The 24,206-nt window shown below is 42.4% G+C and overlaps 1 protein-coding gene across 5 annotated transcripts in view; it reads left to right on the plus strand.

The window, feature by feature from the left end:
* Positions 1 to 24,206, plus strand: part of LOC143782357 (cadherin-6-like) — a 428,058-nt gene that overhangs the window by 395,144 nt on the left and 8,708 nt on the right. For all 5 annotated transcript variants that reach the window (XM_077269722.1, XM_077269721.1, XM_077269720.1 and 2 more), the window contains 3 exons: positions 925 to 1,046; positions 6,629 to 6,746; positions 12,178 to 12,429. In XM_077269722.1, coding sequence (XP_077125837.1) covers positions 925 to 1,046; positions 6,629 to 6,746; positions 12,178 to 12,429 — 492 coding nt within the window. The remainder of the gene's footprint in view (positions 1 to 924; positions 1,047 to 6,628; positions 6,747 to 12,177; positions 12,430 to 24,206) is intronic.

Below are 24,206 nucleotides of genomic sequence, written 5' to 3' on the forward strand. Positions count from 1 at the left end.
TTTTTTATGGTCTTTACATTTTCAACATGTCATAAAAACATAGGCTCTGCTTCATCAAGACTTATGACGCCAGTCTTGATGAGGAGGCGTGTTGTAGTCAGACACTCCTGACTCATTATTGAATGAGTAGCATCTAACAAGTGGCTTGCACCTCCAATCACAACACAAAGAATCTTGCTCCTTTCAGGAACTGGAGTAAGAGTTCTGGAGTAAGGAAATTAATTTGCAACTTATTGCGAAGAAAAAGGAAAAAAACCCTTTCTAACGATTACGGTTTAGTTCAATGAGATATCTGTATGCTTTAAGATGTTTCTGGCACTTATGAGACCATTTGTCATTTTAAAAAAAATTATCAGTATATGAAATTAGCAGAAAAGTTATTTTTCTACATGGTTTCATGTACGTGGACTGTAGCTGATTTTGCCCGAACCATTAAGTGAAGCTGAGCTGCAATACCAGACTCATGAACAGGAGTGGCACTGACTTCGGAAAATAAAATAGACCCTTTCTTCTAATCTCATAAACCCTTTTAAACATTTTATTATGTACTTACATTATTTATGGCCAATATTACTACTGAACAGTATATGAAGAAAAGGAAAATGTGTCTTTTGCTTTTTTAATAGGGCTGCATTTGCCAGTTTTAGGGTACATGTATTTTATTCCATTCAATTTTATAACAAAAGTGTCATGCTACATTTACTAAGTGGCTACAATTTTCTGCTTGAGAAGGTGGCTAGAAAATTGGCGACACACAGCTTGTGTTCTTCTAATTAGGCTTTTGATTGTCAGATCCAAAGACTCGCAGACACAGTGAAAAAAAGCTGTTTCCAAAAATTAGGCATTTAACAGCTGCCTCTGATCTCTGCAAATTTTAGCCCTCCAACAGCCAATGTACCCAGTTCTCTTATCTTCTTATTACAGGTAATCCTAAAGAAAGTAGCCGCGTTCCTGTGTTCATTAAGGTTCTGGATGTGAATGACAATGCCCCAGAGTTTGCCATGCTGTATGAGATCTTTGTTTGTGAAAATGCAAAGGCAGAACAGGTGTGTATAATAGCTCTACTTTCAGCTCATTTGCATGTAAAATGGTATAGATGGAACAATGTTTCTGAATCGATGGCATTTTGGAACTACGAGTGGTCATCAGCCCAGTTGTGTCCGTAAACTAGCTATGTGCCAATCTCACTGGCAAAATGAAGTGACATAATATGATGTTTCACTACTACAATATTTCATCTTGTATATGGAAATTAGGTGTACTGTATGCCAAGACTTTCATACTGAGCACCTGTAAAACCATGATTTCTATATTACATCCAAGCATTTACGGGCTTTAAATTGGATACTGCAAGATAGGATTCTCAGTTCTTTAAAGAAATATCTCCATTCTTGGGCTGTTCCTGGTATGACAGTTTAGTTCCATGAAAGTGGTAAAGTACTCTGGGGTGTACAAAGAGGTCCCATAGCAAAAGCCCAAGTTGTCCCCTCTATACTCTCCTCCCCTTCCATGAAAAGCAAAGGACTATTGATGAGTCATGGCGCATTCTCAAGACACAAAACATATAGTTAGAGATTACAATATAATATGATATACAGCTAGGTCACAAAATATTTGGACGGTGAAGGAATTTGTGATTTGGACTCTGCACGCCACTATTTTGTATTTAAACTGAAACAACCAAGACGCAATTGAAGTGTAGACCTTCAGGATTAACTAAATTTGTAGGAATTGTAACCAGTTTTCTACAAAGCCTCATCATTTCAGGGGCTCAAAAGTAATTGGACAAATTAACTTTATCATAAATAAAATGTTCATTTGTAACACTTTGTAGAAAATCCTTTGTGGGCAGTGACTGCCTCTAGTCTAGAAGCCATGGATGTCACTAAACGCTGGGTTTCCTCCGTTGTGATTCTTTGCACAGCTATTACTGCAGCTGATTTCAGTTGTTGCTTGTCTGTGGGTATTTCTGCCTTAAGTTTTGTCTTAAGCATGTGAAATGCATGGTCGATGGGGCTGTGATCTGGTGATTGACTCAGCCATTGCAGAATATGCCACTTCTTTGCCTTAAAAAACTCCTGGGTTGCTCTTGCAGTATATTTTTGGTCATTGTCCATCTGTTTTGTGAAGCACTGTCCAATCAACCGTGCTGCATTTGGTTGAATCTGAGCAGAAAGTATAGTCCTGTACACTTCAGAATTCATCCAGCTGCTTCTGTCTGCAGTCACATAATCAATAACCACTAGTGACCCAATGCCATTGGAAGCCATGCATGCGTATACCATCACACAGCCTCCACCATGTTTGCAAAGGATGTGGTGTGTTTTGGATCATTAGCCATATCAAGCCTTCTCCATTCTTTCTTCTTTGCTTCATTCTGATACAGATTGATCTTAAATTCATCTGTCCAAACAATGCTTTTCCAGAACTGTGCTTGCTTCTTTAGATGTTTTTTGGCAAAGTCTAATCTGGCCTTTCTATTTTAAGTCTAATTTATAGTTTGCACCTTGTGGTGAACCCTCTGCATTTGCTAGCATGAAGTCTTCTCTATTTGGTAGACTTGGATACTGAAACACCCACTTCCTTGAGAGTGTTCTTCACTTGGGTGGATGTTGTGAATGTTTTTTTCCCAAGCTCACCAGTGAGCTCTATTTTTTGCAGAATGTACCAAACTGTTGATTTGGGCACTCCTAATATTTCTGCTATCTCTCTAGTGGATTTCTTCTTTTTTCATCCTAATGAGGGTCTGGTTTTCTTCTATTGAGAACTCCTTTGACTGCTTGTTGTAGGCTCACAGTTACAGCTTCCAAATTCAAATATCTGTCCAATTACTTTTGGTCCTTTTAAAAAGAGGTACAGTATTTTTCTGACAATAAGATGCACCTAGGTTTTAGATGAGGCAATTAGAAAAAAAAATTGAAGCAAAAATTGTGGTCAATTCTGTACTTAATATCTCCTATCCTGGTATATATGGTCCCCCTCATCCCTATCCTGGTATGCTTGGCCCCCTCATCCCACCCTGCAAAGCATGCCCCCCCATCCCTCTCCAGATTTGCGTGTCACCCTCATCCCTATCCTGGTATGCGTGGCCACCTCATCCTTATCCTGGCATACATGGCCCCCTCATCCCTAGCATGGTAGGCTTGTCCCCCCATCGCTAGCATGGTAGGCATGGTCCCCCTCATTACTATCCTGGTATGCAGGGCCCCCATCTCTGTCCTGGTATGCATGGCCCTAATCAGAAAAACATAAAAAATAAAAAATCAGTTATGCTTACCTTCCCTGCGCTCTCTTGCAGCATCTTGTTCCGATGCCAGCAGCTGATTTATGCTTGTAAACAGCACATGGCAGGGATGTCATGTGCTGCTTACAAGCCGAAGGACAGCTGTCGGAACACTCACCCACGCCGGGACTACATGCATAGAGCAGTGAATATTCATTGCTCTTTAATAGCGGGTAATGTGTTAGCCGTAGCCACCGGTTTCCTGCAGCTGCCGGGCATTCACGTGTGCCACTACTAAAGGGAATGAATATTCACTGCATTCCATGCCTATGGGAGTGGAGAGCAGTTAATATTCCTTGCCTTAAGTAGCGGACACACGCGAACGCCTGGCAGCTCATGAAAGAATAAAGTTACGTTAAAACCAAGCACACCATTGTTTTTCTTGTGAAAATCTCAATACGTTTGATGTGTCACATGACCCTCTTCCCATTGAAAAATAAAGTTGGATCCAAAATGGCCGACTTCAAAATGGCCGCCATGGTCACCACCCATCTCGAAAAGTTTTCCCCCTCCCATATACTGGTGTGCCACAACCAGGAAGTTGATATCACCAAGCATTCCCATTTTATTTAGGTGTATCCATATAAATGGCCCACCCTGTATATAAGTAAATAAGCACCATAGTTTTCACTTGAATCCTTGGATGATGCCTCCATTTTTGTTTGAATATTAAAAGGGTTGTCCTACAATACATTGCACCACTTACTGAGGACCGTGCTACTACATTTTTATTTTGACATGTATCTATTTGGATCTCTAGAATATTGGAGGTGGGCATCTAGTGTCCAACACCAAACTATCCATTAACAATTTCTGTGTTTGCTTCTACAGTACTAGTCATACATGTTCACCCATAAGATAAAAATTAGGTCTAAAAGTCCAAAAGAAGTTACACTGTTAACATTTTTTCAACGATTTTTTTGTTTAGTTCTTGTCTTAATTAAGAAAGACAAACATATTTTCAACTAAGTGTTAGACATGAATTAAAAGATGAGCAACTATATATTTGAAAAAGCACCTGTACTGTCAACATTGACATAGCTCTGAAGAACTGTAAATTATGATGATGATGAGTGACAATTACATTAATTACTGTAATAGAAGAAAATGACATGGCAGGCCTACCTGAGATTTATCCTATATTAGTACAGTGCAGGGCTAGGTATTCCTTTACTTGCAGGTGAGCAGACTAATGTTATTTGGTCAATTAACATCTTTGATGTACTCATGCTTACCGTATATTAGTATATTAGAACATGCTTTCATTTATTTACTAGATAGATAGATAGATAGATAGATAGATAGATAGATAGATAGATAGATAGATAGATAGATAGATAGATAGATAGATAAAAGAAAACAAACAAATATTTTTCCAAGTTTTATTGGAAGGATATGCTGCCTCCATTTTTGCTACTTAGATGTATAAATACTCTATACAGACACATAGCTAGATACATTGGTACATTAGATTGATAGATACAATCACTATTCTAATACTCACAAACTAGTTGGTATTCTTCTGCCAGTTACAGTCTAGTCACCTGACAAGTTAATTCTATAGTACCTTTTACATTATTCTACCTATGAATAACTGCAAGTTAATTGGTAAATTAAGCGGTAAATTAGAGGCATGCACAAGTCATAATGTGCACCACAGGAGATTTACGAAATAAATTTATATGTAATGGATAACGCATAATACGTTAATGTCAAGCTGTGACGGTCTTCAGTTAGGAAGATGGGCCTCAAATTATCCCTGGAACTGGTACCCTAACTATTCCTGTCCAAGAGGTACTCTTGAAGGTAGAGAGGCCTGAGTCTCCAACCTTACTATAGAAAGCTTACTAGAAAGCATATATCCAAAAAGAGCATACAGAAATCTCTAGCAGCAACTACAAACTCCAACGTCAGCACACCAACTCCGGCAAGCCAGAAAGTAAACTTTCACAGGCGGGAATGAGAGGGTCTGACTAGTTTTCATAGAGATCGAAAATGAGCAGGTCAGGAGCAGCTGTGAGATGGAGCAGCATGTCTCTAACCAGCATACAAAGTTATGTTAACCTCCTCAGGGCCAAAGGAAACAAAGTCCATTTAATATGAGAAACAAAACACACCGACTAAATGGAAGACCTGAGATTCGCAATACGTAATGATGGCATCACCCCAGATCTCCCAGGAGGACGTGACACACTTGTGACAGTTAATCGTTAACTAAGCTACTATATGTTTGTAGACTAGTTCAGATTCACATATTTGAAGGAATATAAGATATTTTATATTGAAGCCCACTTACTATGTTACAAAAATGTGAATAAAGGCACTTACAGATGTGTCCACTTTTACTCGCCACTAAGTTTTCTTGGGACACCTATGGTGATGGTTTAGCTAACTTTGGAACAATAGAATCTTATGTTAAAATTCAACATACCCATTCCTTTTTTTCCTGACAATATGTTGGAGGAGAGTCAAGAATCCTCACACTTATTGTTCTTTATGGTTGGAGAGTATGGATGCCCCATACTCATTGTTCTCTATGGTTACAGAGTATGGGGCCCAAAACTTATTGTTCTCTATGATTGGAAAGTCAGGAGGCCCCATACACATTGTTCTCATTTGTTAAAAAGTCAGGTGGCCCCATACACATTGACCTCTATGGTTAAAGAATCAGGAGGTCCAATCCACATTGTTCTCTGTTGATGGAGTGTCAAGAGGCTCCATACACAATGTTTTCTATAGTTGGAGAGTCAGTAGATCCCATACACATTGTTCTTTATGTTTGAAGAGTCAGGAGGCTCCATATACATTGTTCTCTGTGGTTGAAAAGTCAGGAGGCCCCATATACATTGTTCTCTATGGTTGGTGAGTCAGGAGGCCTTATACACATTATTTTCAATGATTGGAGAGTCGAGAGGCCCTACACACATTGTTTTCTATGATTGGAGAGTCAGGAGACCCTATACACAATGTTTTTTTATGGTGTAAGAGTCATTAGACCCAATATAAATTGTTTTCAATAGTTAGGGGACAATATGTATGGAGTCCTCTTCACGCTCTAGGGTTAGAAAGTCAGTAGGCCCCATATACATTGTTCTCTATGGTCTGCTAGTCTCACCAACATTAGCCAACATTATTAATGTATATGATCAGCTTTATTTATGGCTTAGGCATAAGTAAACATTCTATCCTTGTCCCATGAAGTCAATGTATTGTGATTGAATAGTAACAGAATATAAAAGCTGTATTATTACCAGTGGATTATAACTCTATTATGCATTGTCTCAGAGAACTCCCTGTTCTTTATTTTATATTCACCTATAACATTTCAATTCCAATTCCCTACAGATAATACATACTGTAAGTGCTATTGACAAGGATGATTCGTATAGTGGACTTCAGTTTTCATATGAAGTAGCTAATCCAGCAGCACACAGTACAAACTTCACAGTCAAGGACAACAGAGGTAACTATACTTAATAATGTGCGGGTAGGTGTGCATGTATAAGTGTGTATGTGTGTGTGCAGATGTGCATGTATAGGTGTGCATGTATAGGTGTGTATGCAAGTGTGCATGTATAGGTGTGTATGTGTGTGTCCATGTGTGCATGTATAGGTGTGCATGTATAGGTGTGTGTGTGCAAGCGTGCATGTATAGGTGTTGTAGAGATTTCACTCACTCAGGTGCGATGGCTGACACTTCAGGAGGCACGTTCCTTTAAAAGTTCATAGGTTTATTACATCATAAACCACGGGGCAAAATAACAGCAAACAAATAGCCTTTAGTTCAGGAAAAGGAAAAACAAAGTGTCCAGTCTTTCAGGCTCAGACCTGGAACTTTAACACACTCTGGAGGCTAGCAGCTCCACACATATCTCCTGTGTTAAGCATTAGCCTGTCTTATATAGAGCTAACCACACCCAGTAACCCATCACATGATTAGCCATGTGGTCTGACACCACCACAGGTCCTGACAGACATATAGGTAGCTATGGTTACATCACAGCGGCAAGCCATCTATGCGACACATATCTCCCGTCGATTAGACACCCTTTAGCCACGCTACATACCTCCCCCCTTTGCCTAAAGCCGTGGGGCTTGGCACTTTCCCCCACTAGACAAGGGATTCTTGACAGGGCATCAGCATTACCGTGCAGCTTTCCGGCCCTATGTTCCACATGGAAACAGAAGTCCTGCAGGGCTAAGAACCAACGGGTGACCCTAGCATTTCTACCCTTCATTTCCCTCATCCACCTAAGTGGGGCATGGTCGGATATCAATCTAAATTTACGTCCCAGCAGATAGTACCGTAATGTGTCCACCGCCCATTTTATGGCCAAGCACTCCTTCTCAACAACTGAGTAGTTCTTTTCAGACGAGGACAACTTCCTACTCAGATAGAGGACAGGATGCTCCTCCCCATGTAGCTCCTGGGAAAGGACTGCTCCCACCCCGACATCTGAGGCATCTGTCTGAAGAATAAACTCTTTTTTGAAGTTTGGGGCCATCAGAACGGGTTGCTTACACAAAGCCTCTTTCATTTCTTGGAAGGCTGACTCTGTTTCTTCGGACCACTTAACCATTACTGATTTTGTCCCTTTTAGCAGGTCAGTCAGAGGCGCAGCCATTGTGGCGAAGTTTGGGATGAACCTCCTGTAATATCCCACGATTCCCAGGAAGACTTTAACTTGCTTCTTGGAAACTGGTTTTGGCCATGTTTGAATTGCCTCCACTTTACTGATTTGGGGTTTTATTTCTCCACGACCCACTATGTATCCAAGGTACTTAGCTTCTTCTTTACCCAAGGCACACTTCTTTGGGTTTATTGTAAATCCGGCCTCTCTTATAGCATCAAACACCGCTTGGACCTTTTCCAGATGACTCTCCCAGTCCGGGCTAAAGATGATGATATCATCCAGGTACGCAGCAGCGTATGCCTTATGGGGTGCAATGATTCTATCCATAGCCCTCTGGAAGGTCGCCGGAGCTCCCTGTAGGCCAAACGGCATCCGGACATACTGGAAACATCCATCTGGTGTAGAAAATTCTGTCTTCTCCTTGGCTTCCTGTGCCATGGGGATCTGCCAATACCCCTTCGTCAAATCCAAGGTGGTTATGTACCTGGCAGGTCCAAGCCTTTCGATGAGCTCATCAACGCGGGGCATGGGATAAGCGTCAAACTTGGAGACCTCATTCAACTTCCGATAGTCGTTGCAAAACCTCCACTCTCCATCAGGTTTTGGGACCAGGACAATTGGGCTCGACCAACCGCTCTTGGATTCCTCAATGACTCCAAGCTTCAACATACGCTCCACTTCCTTGGAGATAACTTCTCGACGAGCCTCAGGAATACGATAGGGCTTCGCGTTCACCCGCACATGTGGCTCTGTTAGGACCTTGTGCGCTATGACCTTCGTGTGTCCTGGCAACTCTGAAAACAGGTCCCTGTTTTTCTGGAGTAACTCCCGGCACTGTTGTTTCTGGGTCTTCGACAGCGTCTCCGCTATAGTAACCGCTCCAACCTCACCTTCTGGGTTGCTTAACAACGATGGAGTTACTGTCGGCTCTCTATCTTGCCACGGCTTGATGAGATTGACATGGTATACTTGGAATGGTTTCCGTCTTCCTGGTTGGTGAATTTTATAATTTACTTCACCAAGTTTCTCGAAAACCTCATATGGCCCTTGCCATTTGGCCAAGAACTTGCTTTCCACCGTCGGAACTAACACAAGAACTCGGTCTCCCGGATTGAACTGCCTCACTCTTGCAGACCGGTTGTAGATTCTGGCCTGAGCTTCTTGTGCCTGGAGGAGGTGTTCTTTCACGATAGGCATCACCTTTGCAATCCTCTGCTGCATCAGGGCCACATGCTCAATGACGCTTCTGTGGGGCGTGGCTTCGGCTTCCCAGGTTTCCTTGGCTACATCCAGGAGTCCTCGCGGATGTCGGCCATATAGAAGCTCAAACGGTGAGAACCCTGTGGAGGCCTGTGGAACTTCACGAATGGAAAACATCAGATAGGGTAAGAGACAATCCCAGTCTCTACCGTCTTTCTCTATAGCTTTTCTCAGCATGCTCTTCAGTGTCTTGTTAAATCTCTCAACAAGACCATCTGACTGGGGATGGTACACCGAGGTCCTCAACTGGGAGATTTTCAGGGCTTTGCATAACTCCCTCATCACCTTGCTCATGAAAGGTGTCCCCTGGTCAGTCAGGATCTCTTTCGGCAGATGTGTCCGGGAAAAGACATGGACCAACTCGCGGGCTATACTCTTCGAGGAAGAATTTCTCAAGGGAATTGCCTCAGGATAGCGTGTGGCATAGTCCAGGATGACTAATATATACTGATGGCCCCGGGCTGATTTAACTAAGGGACCAACCAAGTCCATGGCAATTCTCTCGAACGGTACCTCAATAATGGGCAGTGGCACAAGGGGGTTCCGGAAATGAGGAGTGGGAGCAGTTAGCTTACATGTAGGGCAGGACCTGCAATAGTTCACTATTTCTCGGTGACACCCAGGCCAATAGAATCTCTGCACAACCCGTTCCTGCGTTTTTTCCACCCCTAGGTGTCCACCCAAGATGTGTGAATGGGCCATGTCCAACACCTTCCGTCTATATGGACCCGGCACTACCAACTGCTCTACCAACTCCTCCCTTATTTTCGTGACCCGGTACAACAGTACAACAACTCCCCACTCATCAGAAAATGGGGAAACCTTGTGTCTGCCCCCGGCTCCTGTACCACCCCGTCAATAACTGTGACATTATTAAAGGCTTCCCTCAGAGTGGGGTCCCTATGTTGGGCAGTCCCAAAATTTTCACCAGTTACCTCTAACTCAATAGTGTCAGATGCAGGGGACACTTCCTCCTCATCCCCAACCAGCACACAAAAAGGAAACCTGTCTGTCTCTGGGTGTGGTGACACCCTTCCAGGGTTCACTGGTTCCCTACTCTTGCTAGGGAGCTCAGAACCTTTTCCCCACAAATCCCAAAACAAACAGAAATCCCGGCCAATAATTATAGGGTGCAACAAGTCCTGCACGACGCCGACTATGTGGGACTCAGTGCCACATGCCGTTTCAATGTCCACCCTAGCCACAGGGTAGTCCTTTGCATCACCATGGATGCACCGCACTCCGACCTTCTTTCCCGGGAGCAGGTGGAGAGGAAAAGTGGCCCTCACCAGGGTCAGTAGGCTCCCCGAGTCTAACAGTGCTGTTACTGCTCGACCGTTCACCTTTACGGGACACGCTTGAGGTCCCTCGTTGGGCGGTGAGTTCACACTGCAGGCTGGATACGCATAGTATGAACAACGGCGTCCCATGCTGCAGTCCATCTGCTCAGTGGTCTGGGAACAACGGGCAGCTATATGTCCTGGCCCGTTGCACCTCCAACAAATAATATCACCCGTAGGGATCTTGGGCACCACCTCCCCCGCCCTTTGTGACCTTGGACGCACCACCCCTTTTTGGGACTCCGCTCCCTTCTGGGACCCCCAGTACGGCATGGGTTGTCTCCCGGAGGAGCCTTCCAACCCTTGGTATCTCTCGACCAGTCCGATCAGTTCGTCGGCATTCTGGGGATCACCCTGAGCAACCCAAGTCTGTATGGACCTCGGGAGGGAATGCCCAAACCGATCCATCATCACTCGTTCTACCATCTGTGCAGGCGTAGAGGACTCTGGCTGCAGCCATTTCTGGACCAGGTGCAACAGGTAAAACATTTGGGAGCGAGGCGGTTTGTCCCGGTGATAAGCCCAGGAGTGAACTCGCTGTGCCCTAACAGTCAGTGTCACCCCCAAACGTGCTAGAACCTCGGCTTTCAATTTGTGATACTCTTTGGCATTCTGCAAGGTCAAATCATAGTACACCTTCTGGGGTTCTCCCGTCAGGTATGGCGCCAGGACCTCTGCCCACTGCTCTGGCGGGAGTTTTTCCCTCTCAGCGACCCTCTCAAACACCGTCAGGAAGACCTCAACATCATCCCCGGGGGTCATTTTCTGCAATGCGTGTCTTACCGTCTTCCGGACGTGGGTGTCATCAGCCAAACCTGGGGTTGGGGCACTCATCTTGCCCTGGATGGCAGTTGCCAGTAGCTGCATCTGCTGCCGTTGCTCCTGCTGGTTCTGTTGCATCTGCTGCCGTTGCTCCTGCTGGCTCTGTTGTATCTGCTGCACCAACAGCCTGTTAGCCTCTTGCTGCTGTGACTGCAACTGGACCAAGTGTTTCAGCAGTTTCTCCATTTTCCCCGGCTGGCTTACAACAGACTTGATCCAGGACATTCAATAACAGACTTTTCGTCTCCGCTGGGAACGCTGCCCGCACGTCTGCCACCAATTGTAGAGATTTCACTCACTCAGGTGCGATGGCTGACACTTCAGGAGGCACGTTCCTTTAAAAGTTCATAGGTTTATTACATCATAAACCACGTGGCAAAATAACAGCAAACAAATAGCCTTTAGTTCAGGAAAAGGAAAAACAAAGTGTCCAGTCTTTCAGGCTCAGACCTGGAACTTTAACACACTCTGGAGGCTAGCAGCTCCACACATATCTCCTGTGTTAAGCATTAGCCTGTCTTATATAGAGCTAACCACACCCAGTAACCCATCACATGATTAGCCATGTGGTCTGACATCACCACAGGTCCTGACAGACATATAGGTAGCTATGGTTACATCACAGCGGCAAGCCATCTATGCGACACATATCTCCCGTCGATTAGACACCCTTTAGCCACGCTACAGTGTGTATGCAAGTGTGCATGTATAAGTGTGTATGTGTGTGTAAGTGTGCATACGTAGGTGTGTGTTTAGATAGCTGTGTATATTGCAGCTGTTTATGTTTTTGTGTATGTAAATTCCCTGATTTTTTCATAATGTTCATTTTGGATTTCAGATAACACAGCTGGCATCTATACGCGGAGAAACGGATATAGCCGCCATGAGATGAACACATACTTACTGCCAGTGGTTATTTCAGATTATGGGTTTCCTATTCAGAGTAGCACTGGCACTCTTACCATTCGTGTTTGTGCCTGTGACCACAAGGGTAACATGCAGTCTTGTACCGCTGAAGCTCTGAGCCATCCCACTGGTTTGAGCACAGGAGCTCTGATTGCCATCCTCCTCTGCATAATTATACTACTTGGTAAGTAATGGTACTTCAAAAGAGAGCAAAAAATATCGCCTAGTAGTATGGCATGCTTGGTAAGTAATGGTGTTTACAGAACTGATTTATAAATATTCTGAAATAATCTATATGTGGAAAAGTGAAGTTGTAGAAGGCACATTCATATCTATTGATTTCAACAGGAAATGTGTAATTCTTCCGATCCTTGGGGTCACACTATAGGTAAATTGAACTCAAATTGAAAACAATCCCTGGAGATCCCTGCAGCCAGACAAGATGTGATCAGTGTATCATAGGGGGACCACTGCCACCAAAACTTGCCACCTTTTCTTAAATACATACACACGTGGTCAAAATTGTTGGTACCTCTCGTTTAATGACAGAAAAACCCACAATGGTAACAGAAATAACTTGAATCTGACAAAAGTAATAATAAATAAAAAATCTATGAAAATGAACAAATGAAAGTTAACATTGCTTTTCAGCCATGCTTCTGCAGAATTTTAAAAAAGTAAAACTCATGAAATAGGTCTGGACAAAAATGATGGTACCCTTAATTTAATATTTTGTTGCATAACCTTTTGAGGCAATCACTGCAATCAAACGATTCCTGTAACTGTAAATGAGACTTCTGCACCTCTCTACAGGTATTTTGGCCCACTCCTCAAGAACAAACTGCTCCAGTTGTCTCATGGTTTAAAGGTTGCCTTTTCCAGATGGCATGTTTCAGCTCTTTCCAAAGATGCTCAATAGGATTTAAGTCAGGGCTCATAGAAGGCCACTTCAGAATAGTACAATGTTTTCCTGGTAGCCATTCTTGGGTGTTTTTAGCTGTGTGTTTTGGGTCATTATCCTGTTGCAAGACCCGTGACCTGCGACTGAGATCAAGCTTTCTGACACTGGGCAGCACATTTCTCTCTAGAATCCCTTTATAATCTTGAGATTTCATTGTACCCTGCACAGCTTCTACTGTAGATACCCTGTGCCAGATGCAGCAAAGCAGCCTCCTCCATGTTTCACAGTAGGGACAGTGTTCTTTTCTTGATATGCTTCATTTTTCTGTCTGTGAACATAGAGCTGATGTGCCTTGCCAAAAAGTTCAAATTTTGTCTCATCTGTCCATAGGACATTCTTCCAGAAGCTTTGTGGCTTGTCAACATGTAGTTTGGCAAATTCCAGTCTGGCTTTTTTATGATTTTTTTTTAACAATGGTGTTCTCCTTGGTCATCTCTCATGAAATCCACTTTGGCTCATACAACGAAGCATGGTGCGATCTGACACTGGTGTTCCTTGAGCTTGAAGTTCACCTTTAATCTGTTTAGAAGTTTTTCTGGGCTCTTTGTTAGCGTTTGTATTATCCGTCTCTTTGATTTGTCATCAATTTTCCTCCTGCGGCCACATCCATGGAGGTTGGCTACCGTCCCATGGATCTTAAATTTCTGAATAATGTGTGCAACTGCAGTCACAGGAACAACAAGCTGCTTGGAGATGTTCTTATTACTTTTACCTTTAACATGTTTGTCTATAATTTTCTTTCTAATCTCCTGAGACAACTCTTTCCTTCCCTTCCTCTGGCCCATGTTGAGTGTGATACACACCATGTCACCAAACAGCACAGTGAGTATCTGTAGCCCTATATACAGGCCCACTCACTTATTCCAAGATTGTACACACCTGTGATGCTGGTTAGTGGACACACCTTGATTTAACATGTCCCTTTTGTCACATTATTTTCCGAGGTACCATCATTTCTGTCCAGACCTATTTCATGAGTTTTATTTTTTTTTTAATTCTGCGGAACCATGGTTGAAAAGCAATGTCTGACTTTCATTTGCTCATTTTCATAGATCTTTTATTTATTATTACTTTTGTCAGATTCAAGTTATTTCTGTGACCATTGTGGGTTTTTCTGTCTTTAAACAAGAGGGACCAACAATTTTGACCATGTGGGTATATTGAGCTCAGTTCATATATTGTTGCTATATTATGATCTATATCAGAATCTCATTACATGTATATGATGTATGCAGAAAATGAAAATGCCAGTGATTTGGGGTCAAGTGCATTGCCAGGCAAACAGGCCATCCTATATTCATCATACAATGTTCTTCATACAAGTGAACGCTAGATATTGGAGTTAGGTTACCCCCGACAAACATATCGTTCTGGTAGAGTACTTACAGCGGAGTACAATGCCTCTGCAAAACTTTTATACTGAGTAAACTTGGAAAGGTAGAGTGTTAGCGAAAACGTTCCTCTTATCTGTCAAGGGCACATATCTTGTGTATCTTCCATCACTCCTAATGTAAGGCAATCAGCGTTTCTCCCAAACTGTAAGTTCACGTGGCAGATAATAACACAGTAAGTATTGTGAGAAGAGAGCCGCACTCATTGTCTTGTGAAATGTTTATTGACTATGGCGATGCGGAAAGCTCTCAGCCTCACCATTGATTACTGTCGTGTGCATGCTACAGTTGAATATTGCGATGTCTTTTTGTATAGCCGCCTGTCACCCAGGATGTCTTTTTCTATACTTCAGCTTCGGTACAATTATTTGCAGGTATTTTACAAACAGAGATGAAACACATCCATTATATAAATGCAAACAGGATTCTAAAGTTTCATTATGGACAGATCTACACCCATAATTCTTACTACATAAAGTTCGTCTTTCATACATTTCATGTATTTCTTTTTATAGCCTTTCTACAAGAATGGCTTTATTCACTTATGTAAAGGAATTATTTCATATTAGTTGGAGTTATATTCAGTACTAAGGAAAGGCATCTCAGAAAACAGACTCTCATCATGACAAGAACTGTAATACTAAGTCCTGCCTGTGCACAAGAGTGGCGCTGTTTCTTATACTGTGTTTGCATTTCCCATTAGCGTCAGTCAGATGCATTCTAAGATTTGCTATCTGATTGCAGAATTTCAGTTGACACTTTCTGTATTCAGACGTATTGATTGATTTCCGTCCATGAGTTGCTTGCTTCTGGTCTACAAGGAGAGATATGTGCAATAACACACAATAATATGCAATACATAGAGGAGGTTGACTTTAATTACAAATAATCGGGACTGAATATAATGAGAATGAAAGAATTGATCAAAAGAGAAGTTTCCTGCTCTGCCTGCCTCATCACAGAACTTTACATAACTAGAGGCTCGTTGAATGTTGATTTCTTTCCATGACATTGTTTATGGCGTGCAGAGTTTATCATGCCCTTGAATGCAGTCAATACCTTTGTTGTTTCCCAACAATGACATAATAGGCAGCGTTTCTTCTTCCTTCAGACAGTATTTCAGTTTTTACCCACACTTAGTCCTATCCAAACAGATCAATGTGGCTTTATTTTCTTAGGATTATGTGACCAGCAGAGCAAGTCGTGTCTGGCTGTATTTCTTCCTATGTAACTATTTACTTTTACACTCTTAGCTTCTGTCCAGATTGCTTGGGTCTTTCTCGCATCCTTTTGGCTGCCATTTATGGTCTGTCCACATTAATTATCTTTCTTTCACTGGCAAGATTAGGACATGTGATTGGTCGATAATGTCATGTGCAGAGTTGTAGCTTTGATCCTTCAGGCACTCGCTCCTGATCTATGCTTTCACAGGGAAGAACTATGATAGTATGTGCTGTTTTTCATCTGGACTGGAGAAATCTTAAAGAACTGATATTATGTGAATGGAGAGTGCATTTTTAGGTAAATGTACCGGCCTATACAAAATATGGCACTCCGGCATGATAACAAATTGCTTAAAACTCCCAAAAGTGCCAGCATAGTATTCTACAGTTCTACTGCCAGCTCTCTAGCTAAGCCAGAGCACGACTGAGGTTGCATTTACAGTGGCCCATCATTGGTCCGATAATCGTACAGTGTAAACATCCTGCTGCTCACCTGACAAAGGAGCGAAACGCTTGTTTGCCAGGTAAAATGATTTTTAAGCTAGAAGGTCACTCTGTACACATGGGAAGTAGAGTCGGCCAACTAGACAGACAAGTAGAGCGCCAATGGGTAGACATGAAGCCGATCGGTTAGAAGCCTCCACCTGCTAGGATAAGCCCACCCTTAGAGTATATTTGATTACCCGATGTTAACTGTACAGAGTGCTCACATATACCACAGGGATGTACACATAATTTATTCATATCAGCACTTGTTCTCAATGAAGCACATGAGCTCATTTATCTTTTTAAGATATATTCCTACATGTGCTAATTTCTAAAAGGCTAATTAACCTAAATATGCTTTGAAGTATGGCGGGAACAGGACTAACCACTGGGACCCCGTGTATACAGGTGAACCACTGCAGACAGATGTTTAACTAGCGTGTAATAGCAGCACATGATAGATGGGTCGCCGATAGTGTGGTTGGTGTTAAATATGAAGCCTTTTCCAAAGTATTGTTACATGCTACATTATGCTTTACAGATCTAAAGAAATTATATAGAAATTCATACTTAGAAACATGGATGCCTAGGTTAAATGGACGGTGATATTAGATGAAGCCTGAAAGAACTACGGAAGTCCCTCAATAAGTAGAAAGATTATTTATTGACGTTGCCATAAAATCACCCTTACTTATATATGACTAGCCATGACTCATTGGTCTTATACTGAAATCAATGGGAAGAAAGATTTTAAAGAAACATTAAAATGCAACAATACCTCTAATATCTTCTCCTCTGCTCCGATCATAATCTGCTCTGTCCAAGAGAAAGCAATATCCCTCTTCCTTCTCACATCTTGTATATGGCTGTAGGACACTTTTTGGCATTAGTAGCCTCCCCCTTCTGCCTTGTCTACAGCAGGAGACAGGTAATATCAGGTCCACACCCTCAGTGTTTGACAGCCCATATGGGAGCAATTAGATGAAAATTAGCCTGTGTATTCGCTGCAATATTTTGTAAGATTAATTGCTTCAGAAACATGCAGAAGATGTGCAGATTGTCAAACATTATGGGGAAGCGCTGCCGTCTGCTTTTATCATTCATTTCCATTTTTAAAGGCCTACATACTGTATATACACAAGAATTTAGCAAAACCAGCTGACTTCAGAAGGAGAGCCAACCGTCTAATGTGTATTCATGTCTCCATCTCTCTTAAAGGGGTGTTACCATGTCCAAGATCCTATCCCAATAACTAGTAGGTGTAAGAATATTAGCAAATACCTCCAATTAGAAATATAGTATAGTTTTTCCGATTCACTATGTCTCTTTCCTCATCTGCAGGCTTTTCAGGACCTTAGGTATCCATGGTTATGACCACGGATATAGTGACAGCTAGTTAGCTAGTGGTCGTAACCATGGATACAGAAGGTCCTGCAATGCCTGCACATGAGGAAAGAGTCATAGTGAATCAGAAAAACTATACTACATTACAAATTGGAGGTACTTGCTAATATTATAATTACACCTACTACATACTGGGATAGGATCTTGGAGATGGGAAAATCCCTTTAAGGATCAGGCATACTGGATTTCAACATGTTCAATCCTTCTCACAGGAGCTTATTACTCTTTCCCAACTGATAACACATGAATGCTTAGACAAGCTGAGCGTGCATGTGCAGGGGGCTGGAAGCAATAGCCATGGTCAGAATGAACATTTAGCTGACAGCTATCTAATGTTTACGGCCATGTTAGATTGTTCATCCATCTGGGCATGAACATTTTGAAAGCTTAGAATGTTATTAAATGACAACAGAAACAATACTCTTTTTACCAATGCCTACCACTCTAGTTCTGATTCTGGTGATTGACTGCAGCTATTCCTCCTAGACCCCCTCTGTATACATGCACGCTCAGCTTGGTCAAGCATGTATGGGCTTTGAATGGGGTAGTGGAAATGCGTCCTTCTTCACAAGATGCCTATGATCAGAGGAAAGTTAGGACACCTTCATGCAGGTGATGTGGTTAGGTGGTTTGGGCTGAGTTGCCGTAGATGGCGACCTTAATGCTGAGCAAAGATCCGAGCACACTAATTACAGTTACGCTTCAGTCTCGGCAATAAGACTTGTCAGTGAATTCCATAGAGAAGCACTAAATAATCACTGCCTGCAATAACTCAGCGAGTGTGTAAATCATGTATAGATGAGCTTCGTGTCAGCCTCGGAAACACAACAAAAGTGGCACCGCTCTACGTAATTGCATGATTATTAGGGGGAAGCGAGACCTTTCCCCTGTGTTTACCGCCTTCACAAAAGGACAATAAAAATGCCTTTCCTGCATTAATACATCTCTTATATTTTGAGAAATGACTATGTTAGGGGAGAATAATGTACTATTAATTAAATAGTCTAAATTCAGAAGCACCATAAAATTATCTCCCAAGAAGCCATTTATTTGCACTAGCAGGAAGGAAGAGCAATTCATTTCCTCGGTTTAAGACTTAATTGCTCGAACAGCTTCATGATTATTTTGGCTTTAACAATTGTATTCGGCAGGTAATGCGTTTTCCTAGTCTCAAAGAAGGTTTACTTGCAGTTTTAGGCCTAATATAAAGAGTTTTAATTTAATCGTCTTCAAAGGGGCTCTCGGTGCGCTGATAAAATGATTACAGGTTTAGAGCCCAAACTTTCTTTCATGTTGTTCTTTGCCCTTTCTTTTTGAATTAGTATGTTGGCACTTTACTCGCCAGCTGCGGTAGACGCTCCCATTATTTGTAACAGTTTTTCTTTCTTTTTTTTCCCTTTGCATTTTGAACATAAACTCAGAAGTGGGACACATTAATATGAAATACAAAGGCAAAGGCACAATTGTTCACAGTGACATGTTTCTCTATGCTTCAGCTGGTGATTTTACAGCACGCATATATTGATTTTATTAGGCAGTATTTCTATCACATCGGGCTTTTTCTCTCTGCTTGGTTTCGGAGGATGCCATGGCATATGCAGTAGTGGAGTTTATAAAATAGATGATACAAATGGCATATATTAGAATTCTGACATGTCTCTTCATTTGCTGGTAGGCTCGGCTCGCATCCCTCAGGTTCTCAGACCCTTATTATTGTAATTGAAGCAGCGATCCCTCTCTGGGTATACTAACTGTTAATTATGTTAGTGTGCGCCTGTGATGGCTGCATAAAAAAAAAATCAGCATTAGGGACAGTGTTGGGCAAACAGATACGAGGGCAATGGCGCTGTGCCAGCGCTGCTAATATTTTAGTTTCAAAAACTCATTTCTCTGGTGTATTAAAAGCAGAACTGAATGGCATAAAACAAAATGTATACTGTGCAGCCAAGAAAACAGAAGAAGATGTCTCATGCATTGCTAAGTGCCATCTTTGTCATAGGCAAGAGAGATTAGCTATTCTTCTCCAATAATAAAAAAAACATAGGGACTTGGCACGAGCGTCAGCCAGTTATACATAGCAGCGGAACAATATCGCTTTGTCCATGTGACCTCCCTACTAATTCCTGCCCCAATAAAAAGAGCAGAAAGAGATGCAAATTAGAGTATGCGGCGCTCACAAAGCGATTCGATTAAATAATTAGCGTTGTTTAGCCACTCGATAGAGGGGGAAAAGGCTACTTGGATTCCAATTATTTTGTGAATGACTGCCGAGATAACATCAAGCAGAGCCTAGGAATGATCACTCTGGGAATGCTTACCGGGATGGACGTCGGCAGTGCTGGGTCCCAAATCACATTATCTCCAATAATTGTCCGTCTTTACTCACTTCTTCTATTATTTCTAAATCAGAACGGCAACATTTAACAGCAGGGTCTTAGTTTAATAAAGCAAATACAATAGGACTGCATCTGTTCACATGTAGATATAATGTCTGGACTGGATATCTGCAATATGAAAGCGGATAACATTAGTGCAAGTCGTTAGGATGGAGCTGAAGGTTTCATTTTGGTGTCTGCACTCTCACCTCATATATTTACCCTAGAATTGTATTGGTAGGTATTCACAGCTTAGTTGTTTCTCCCATATTCCATATAGAGGCTGGACATAAAATGTGCAGTGTTATAATAAGTACCATCCATCAGTCCCACCCATTAATGACCTACATATAAAAGGATTGATTTCTTTAACACACACCTAATCATATCTGTAATAAAAGTCATACTTGGTCCTAAGTAGGTTTATAACGTACTGACACATATTTAACGATGCAGTGAAGACGCAGAAGTACCATGAAGATGCAGGTGATCGTCTTGGGTCATTCTCTTACAGCATAGAAAGCCACAGGCTTTGCAGTATTTAGTATTATTGGAATGTGTCACTAATTTTGCTCTGATCTTTATGTACAAAGAGTTAAAGCAAAACTGTCAATGAGTTTCTACTATTTATTCTGAGAACAGCATTATATAGAGCAAGTAAGCCTAATTCCAAAACTGTGTCAATTATTAGGCTGTATACTGTAGTTTCAATACAATCAGTGTTTTATCAGCAGTAGATTATCACGTTGCGTTTTTATGCGTTTCCACCGTGTTTTTGCCGCAGCGGAAACGCTTTAAAAAAATGTTTAAAAAACGCATTCCCATGCAATCCTATGGGATTCTGCAGTTGCTGTGCCCATGCTGCGGATTTTCCCGCTGTGGAATCGCATAGCGGTAAAATCCGCAGCATGTTCATTATTTCTGCGATTCCACAGCCATAGGATTGCATTGAAACGCTCACTTTACGTATGTGGCTATGCCCACCATGCATAAAGTGAGTGCTTCATGTGTGCATGGTACCCAGGGTCTGGAGGAGAGGAGACTCTAATCCAGGCCTTGGGTACAATATTCCTGTTAAAAAAAAATTATAATAAAAAATAGGGATATACTTACCTTCTGGACCCCGGAGTCCTCCCGCCTCTCAGCGGTGCACGCGGCAGCTTTCGTTCCCAGGGATGCATTGCGCAAATCACCTGAGATGACGTCACAAAGGTCCTGGGAACGTAAAGCATCCCTGGGAACGGAAAGTACCGGGAGCGCCGCTGAGGAGATCGGGCGCCGTAGGAAGGTGAGGCTAACCATATTTTTACATTTGTTTTATTATTTTTAACATTCTATCTTTTACTATTGATGCTGCATAGGCAGCATCAATAGTAAAAAGTTGGTCACACTTGTCAAGCACTATGCTTGACAAGTGTGACCAACCTGTCAATCAATTTTCCAAGCAATGCTTCAAATCGCTTGTAAAAGCGCAAGCATTCTGCAAGCTAAAAACACTTGCAAAATGCTTGTGTTTTGCGGAAAACGCATGCGAATTCCGCATGCGTTTTACCCACTGCAGAGAGTTGCGGAAATGCTGTGGACATTTCCGCAGCATTTCTGCAACATGGGCACATAGCCTAACCCCACCCCACCACGGATGACAATACACAGTGTATCCAGGAAGCTTCTAATCAGTGGTGTGGACGAAGTTATACATAGCTCAGAATTCTTAGCACTGCTGCTTCTCAAACAGATAAAACATGGATTGTATTAAAATTGCTCCAAGCAGTCCAGTAAGGCTTTTAAGGTCAGTGTTAGCAGTTAGAACTGGATATGTTCAGGACTTGAGAGCCAATTAAGGTATTTTCTGAAGGGAGAAGCCGAGGAATTTGCTTGGGGAAATGTGTATTAGTTGGGCAGTAGAGTTAAGGATGGACTGGAGAGGTGTCAGAATGTTAGCAGGGAGTCCACAGAAGATGATATTGCAGTAGTCGAGACAGGAGATTTTGAGAGCATTCACTAATATTTTAATTAATTCAAGGTTTAGGAAAAGACAAATTTTGGAAATATTTTCGAGTTGGAGGTTTCAGGAGATGGCAAGAGCTTGCATGTGCGTTTTGAAGGATAAGGCATAGTTGAGGGTTACTCCAAGGCAACTGACTTCTGGTAATGCGTGATGTCATTAATTGTGATGAAGAGATTGGGTAGGGGGCTTAGGCTAGATGGAGGAATGATGATGAGTTTGGTTTTGTCAACATAAAGTTTTAAGAAGAGAGAGGAGAACAAGGATATGGCTGATAGACATTCTTGGATTCTGAACAGCAGAGAGGTGATGTCTGAGCCAGAGAGGTAAATCTAAGTGTCATCAGCGAGGGACTGGTTGAATGGGTCGAAGGCAGATGACAGATCTTGGAAAAGGAGCATAGAGAATTGTCTGTTATCTTTGGCGGTAAGTTGTTAGTAGTATTGGTCAGTGCAGTTTTGGTGGTGTGGTGGGGAAAGAAGCCGTATTGTAGGTTGTCAAAGAGTGAGTTAAATGAAAGGTGAGAGGAAAATTCAGCATGGACATGCTGTTAGTAGAATTTGGAGGCGAACAATAGCAGTGATATGGGACAATAGCTGTACGTAGAGGTCGGGTCAAGGGATAGTTTCTTCAGGATAGGTATGATTGTGGCATGTTTGAAAGCAGAATGGAAGATACCAGAAGTTAATGATAGGCTAAAGAGATGGGTTATTGCATGGTGGTGAGGTTGGGGAGGAGGTGGGATGGGGTCGAGTGCACAAGTGGTCAATTGGGATTTGGAGATGAGATGAGAAAGGTGGGGAGCAAGGTTATGGAGAGGGGCAGTGGTCTATTATACGTAGGGGTTGTGGTGGTTGTGCAGTAAAGGCTTGTCTACTTTGGTCACTTATTTTTTGAATATGTCTTCTGCAGAGATGAGAGATTCGAGTGGGTGGTGGTGAATAGAGAAGTTAAGTGTTAAATAACTTTTTAAGGTTGTGGTATAAAGAAGATAGGAGGGTTGTGAAGTAGAGCTGTTTAGCAGAGGTGAGAGCTAGCTTGTATGTGAAAGATTTTTTTTTTTAAGCGGTGAAGTCTTCTTGCAAGTATGTTTTCTTCCAGTTCTGCTCCACAACCCTGGACAATTGACAATGCATTTTTGTTATGTTGTTGTGCCTGGCTTGTCTATTGATTCATCGCACTCTGCCATGCACGAGAGGGGCAACCGAGTCAATTGTTGATGTGTGTGTGATGTTGTAGAAAACACTGGTGCTGTCTGTGTCATGGAGTAATAATATGGAGGTCAGTGGTAAAATAAAGTCAGAGAGAATATGGATGTCTAGGTATGTGAGGTTTCAGTGGGGGTGCGCTAGTTGTTTGACATGGACGGTAGGTGAGAAGGACAGGGATGAGAAAGTGAGTAGGTAGTGGTCAGATAGGGGCATTGATGAGGTTGGATAGGGAGCAGAGGCGGGTGAAGATAAGGTCCAATTTATGTTCGTTCGTGTGGGTGTCTGTGGAGGACCACTGAGTAAGACCAAAGGATAAAGTGAGTAATAGGAGTTTGGAGGCTGCCGACTGGCAGGTGTCAGTGGTGATGTTAAAGTCACCTATGATGGTGAGAATGTCAGCAGAGAGAAATTGCAGAAGCCAGGTGGAGAAGTGGTGATTAAAGGCAGGGCTGAGCCATTTGTTGGTTAGAGGGAGATAGAATGCACTTCAAAAGAAGGGGCATAGAGGGAGGGTAGAGATGGGATGGAGTTGAAGGTGTAGTTGTTAGAAAGGAGAAGACCAACTCATCGTGTCTATTGTGAGAACGAGGAGTGTGTGTGAATTGAAAGCAACCGTAACACAGCGTAGCAGGTGAGGCCATGTTGGAGGGCATCAGGCATGTTTCTGTGAGGCAGAGGAAGGATAGCTTGCGAGAGGTGGCATGGAGTTTATTGCAGACAGAAGAGGTGTTCGAAAGAACTTCAGAGCAGCAGAGTGAGGGTTAAAGGAATGGGTTTTATGTTGCAGTGATTACTGTAGTTTCTATTAGGTGGGGAGTGATAGGAGAGATATCGGCTGTAGAGGTCCAGGACTGGAAGACATATTGTCAGCAGTGCGGAGAAGCAGAGAGAGGGAGAGGAGGTGG

The sequence above is a fragment of the Ranitomeya variabilis genome, chromosome 6 (genome assembly GCF_051348905.1).
Source record: "Ranitomeya variabilis isolate aRanVar5 chromosome 6, aRanVar5.hap1, whole genome shotgun sequence".
In the NCBI taxonomy this organism is placed as follows: Eukaryota; Metazoa; Chordata; class Amphibia; order Anura; family Dendrobatidae; genus Ranitomeya; species Ranitomeya variabilis.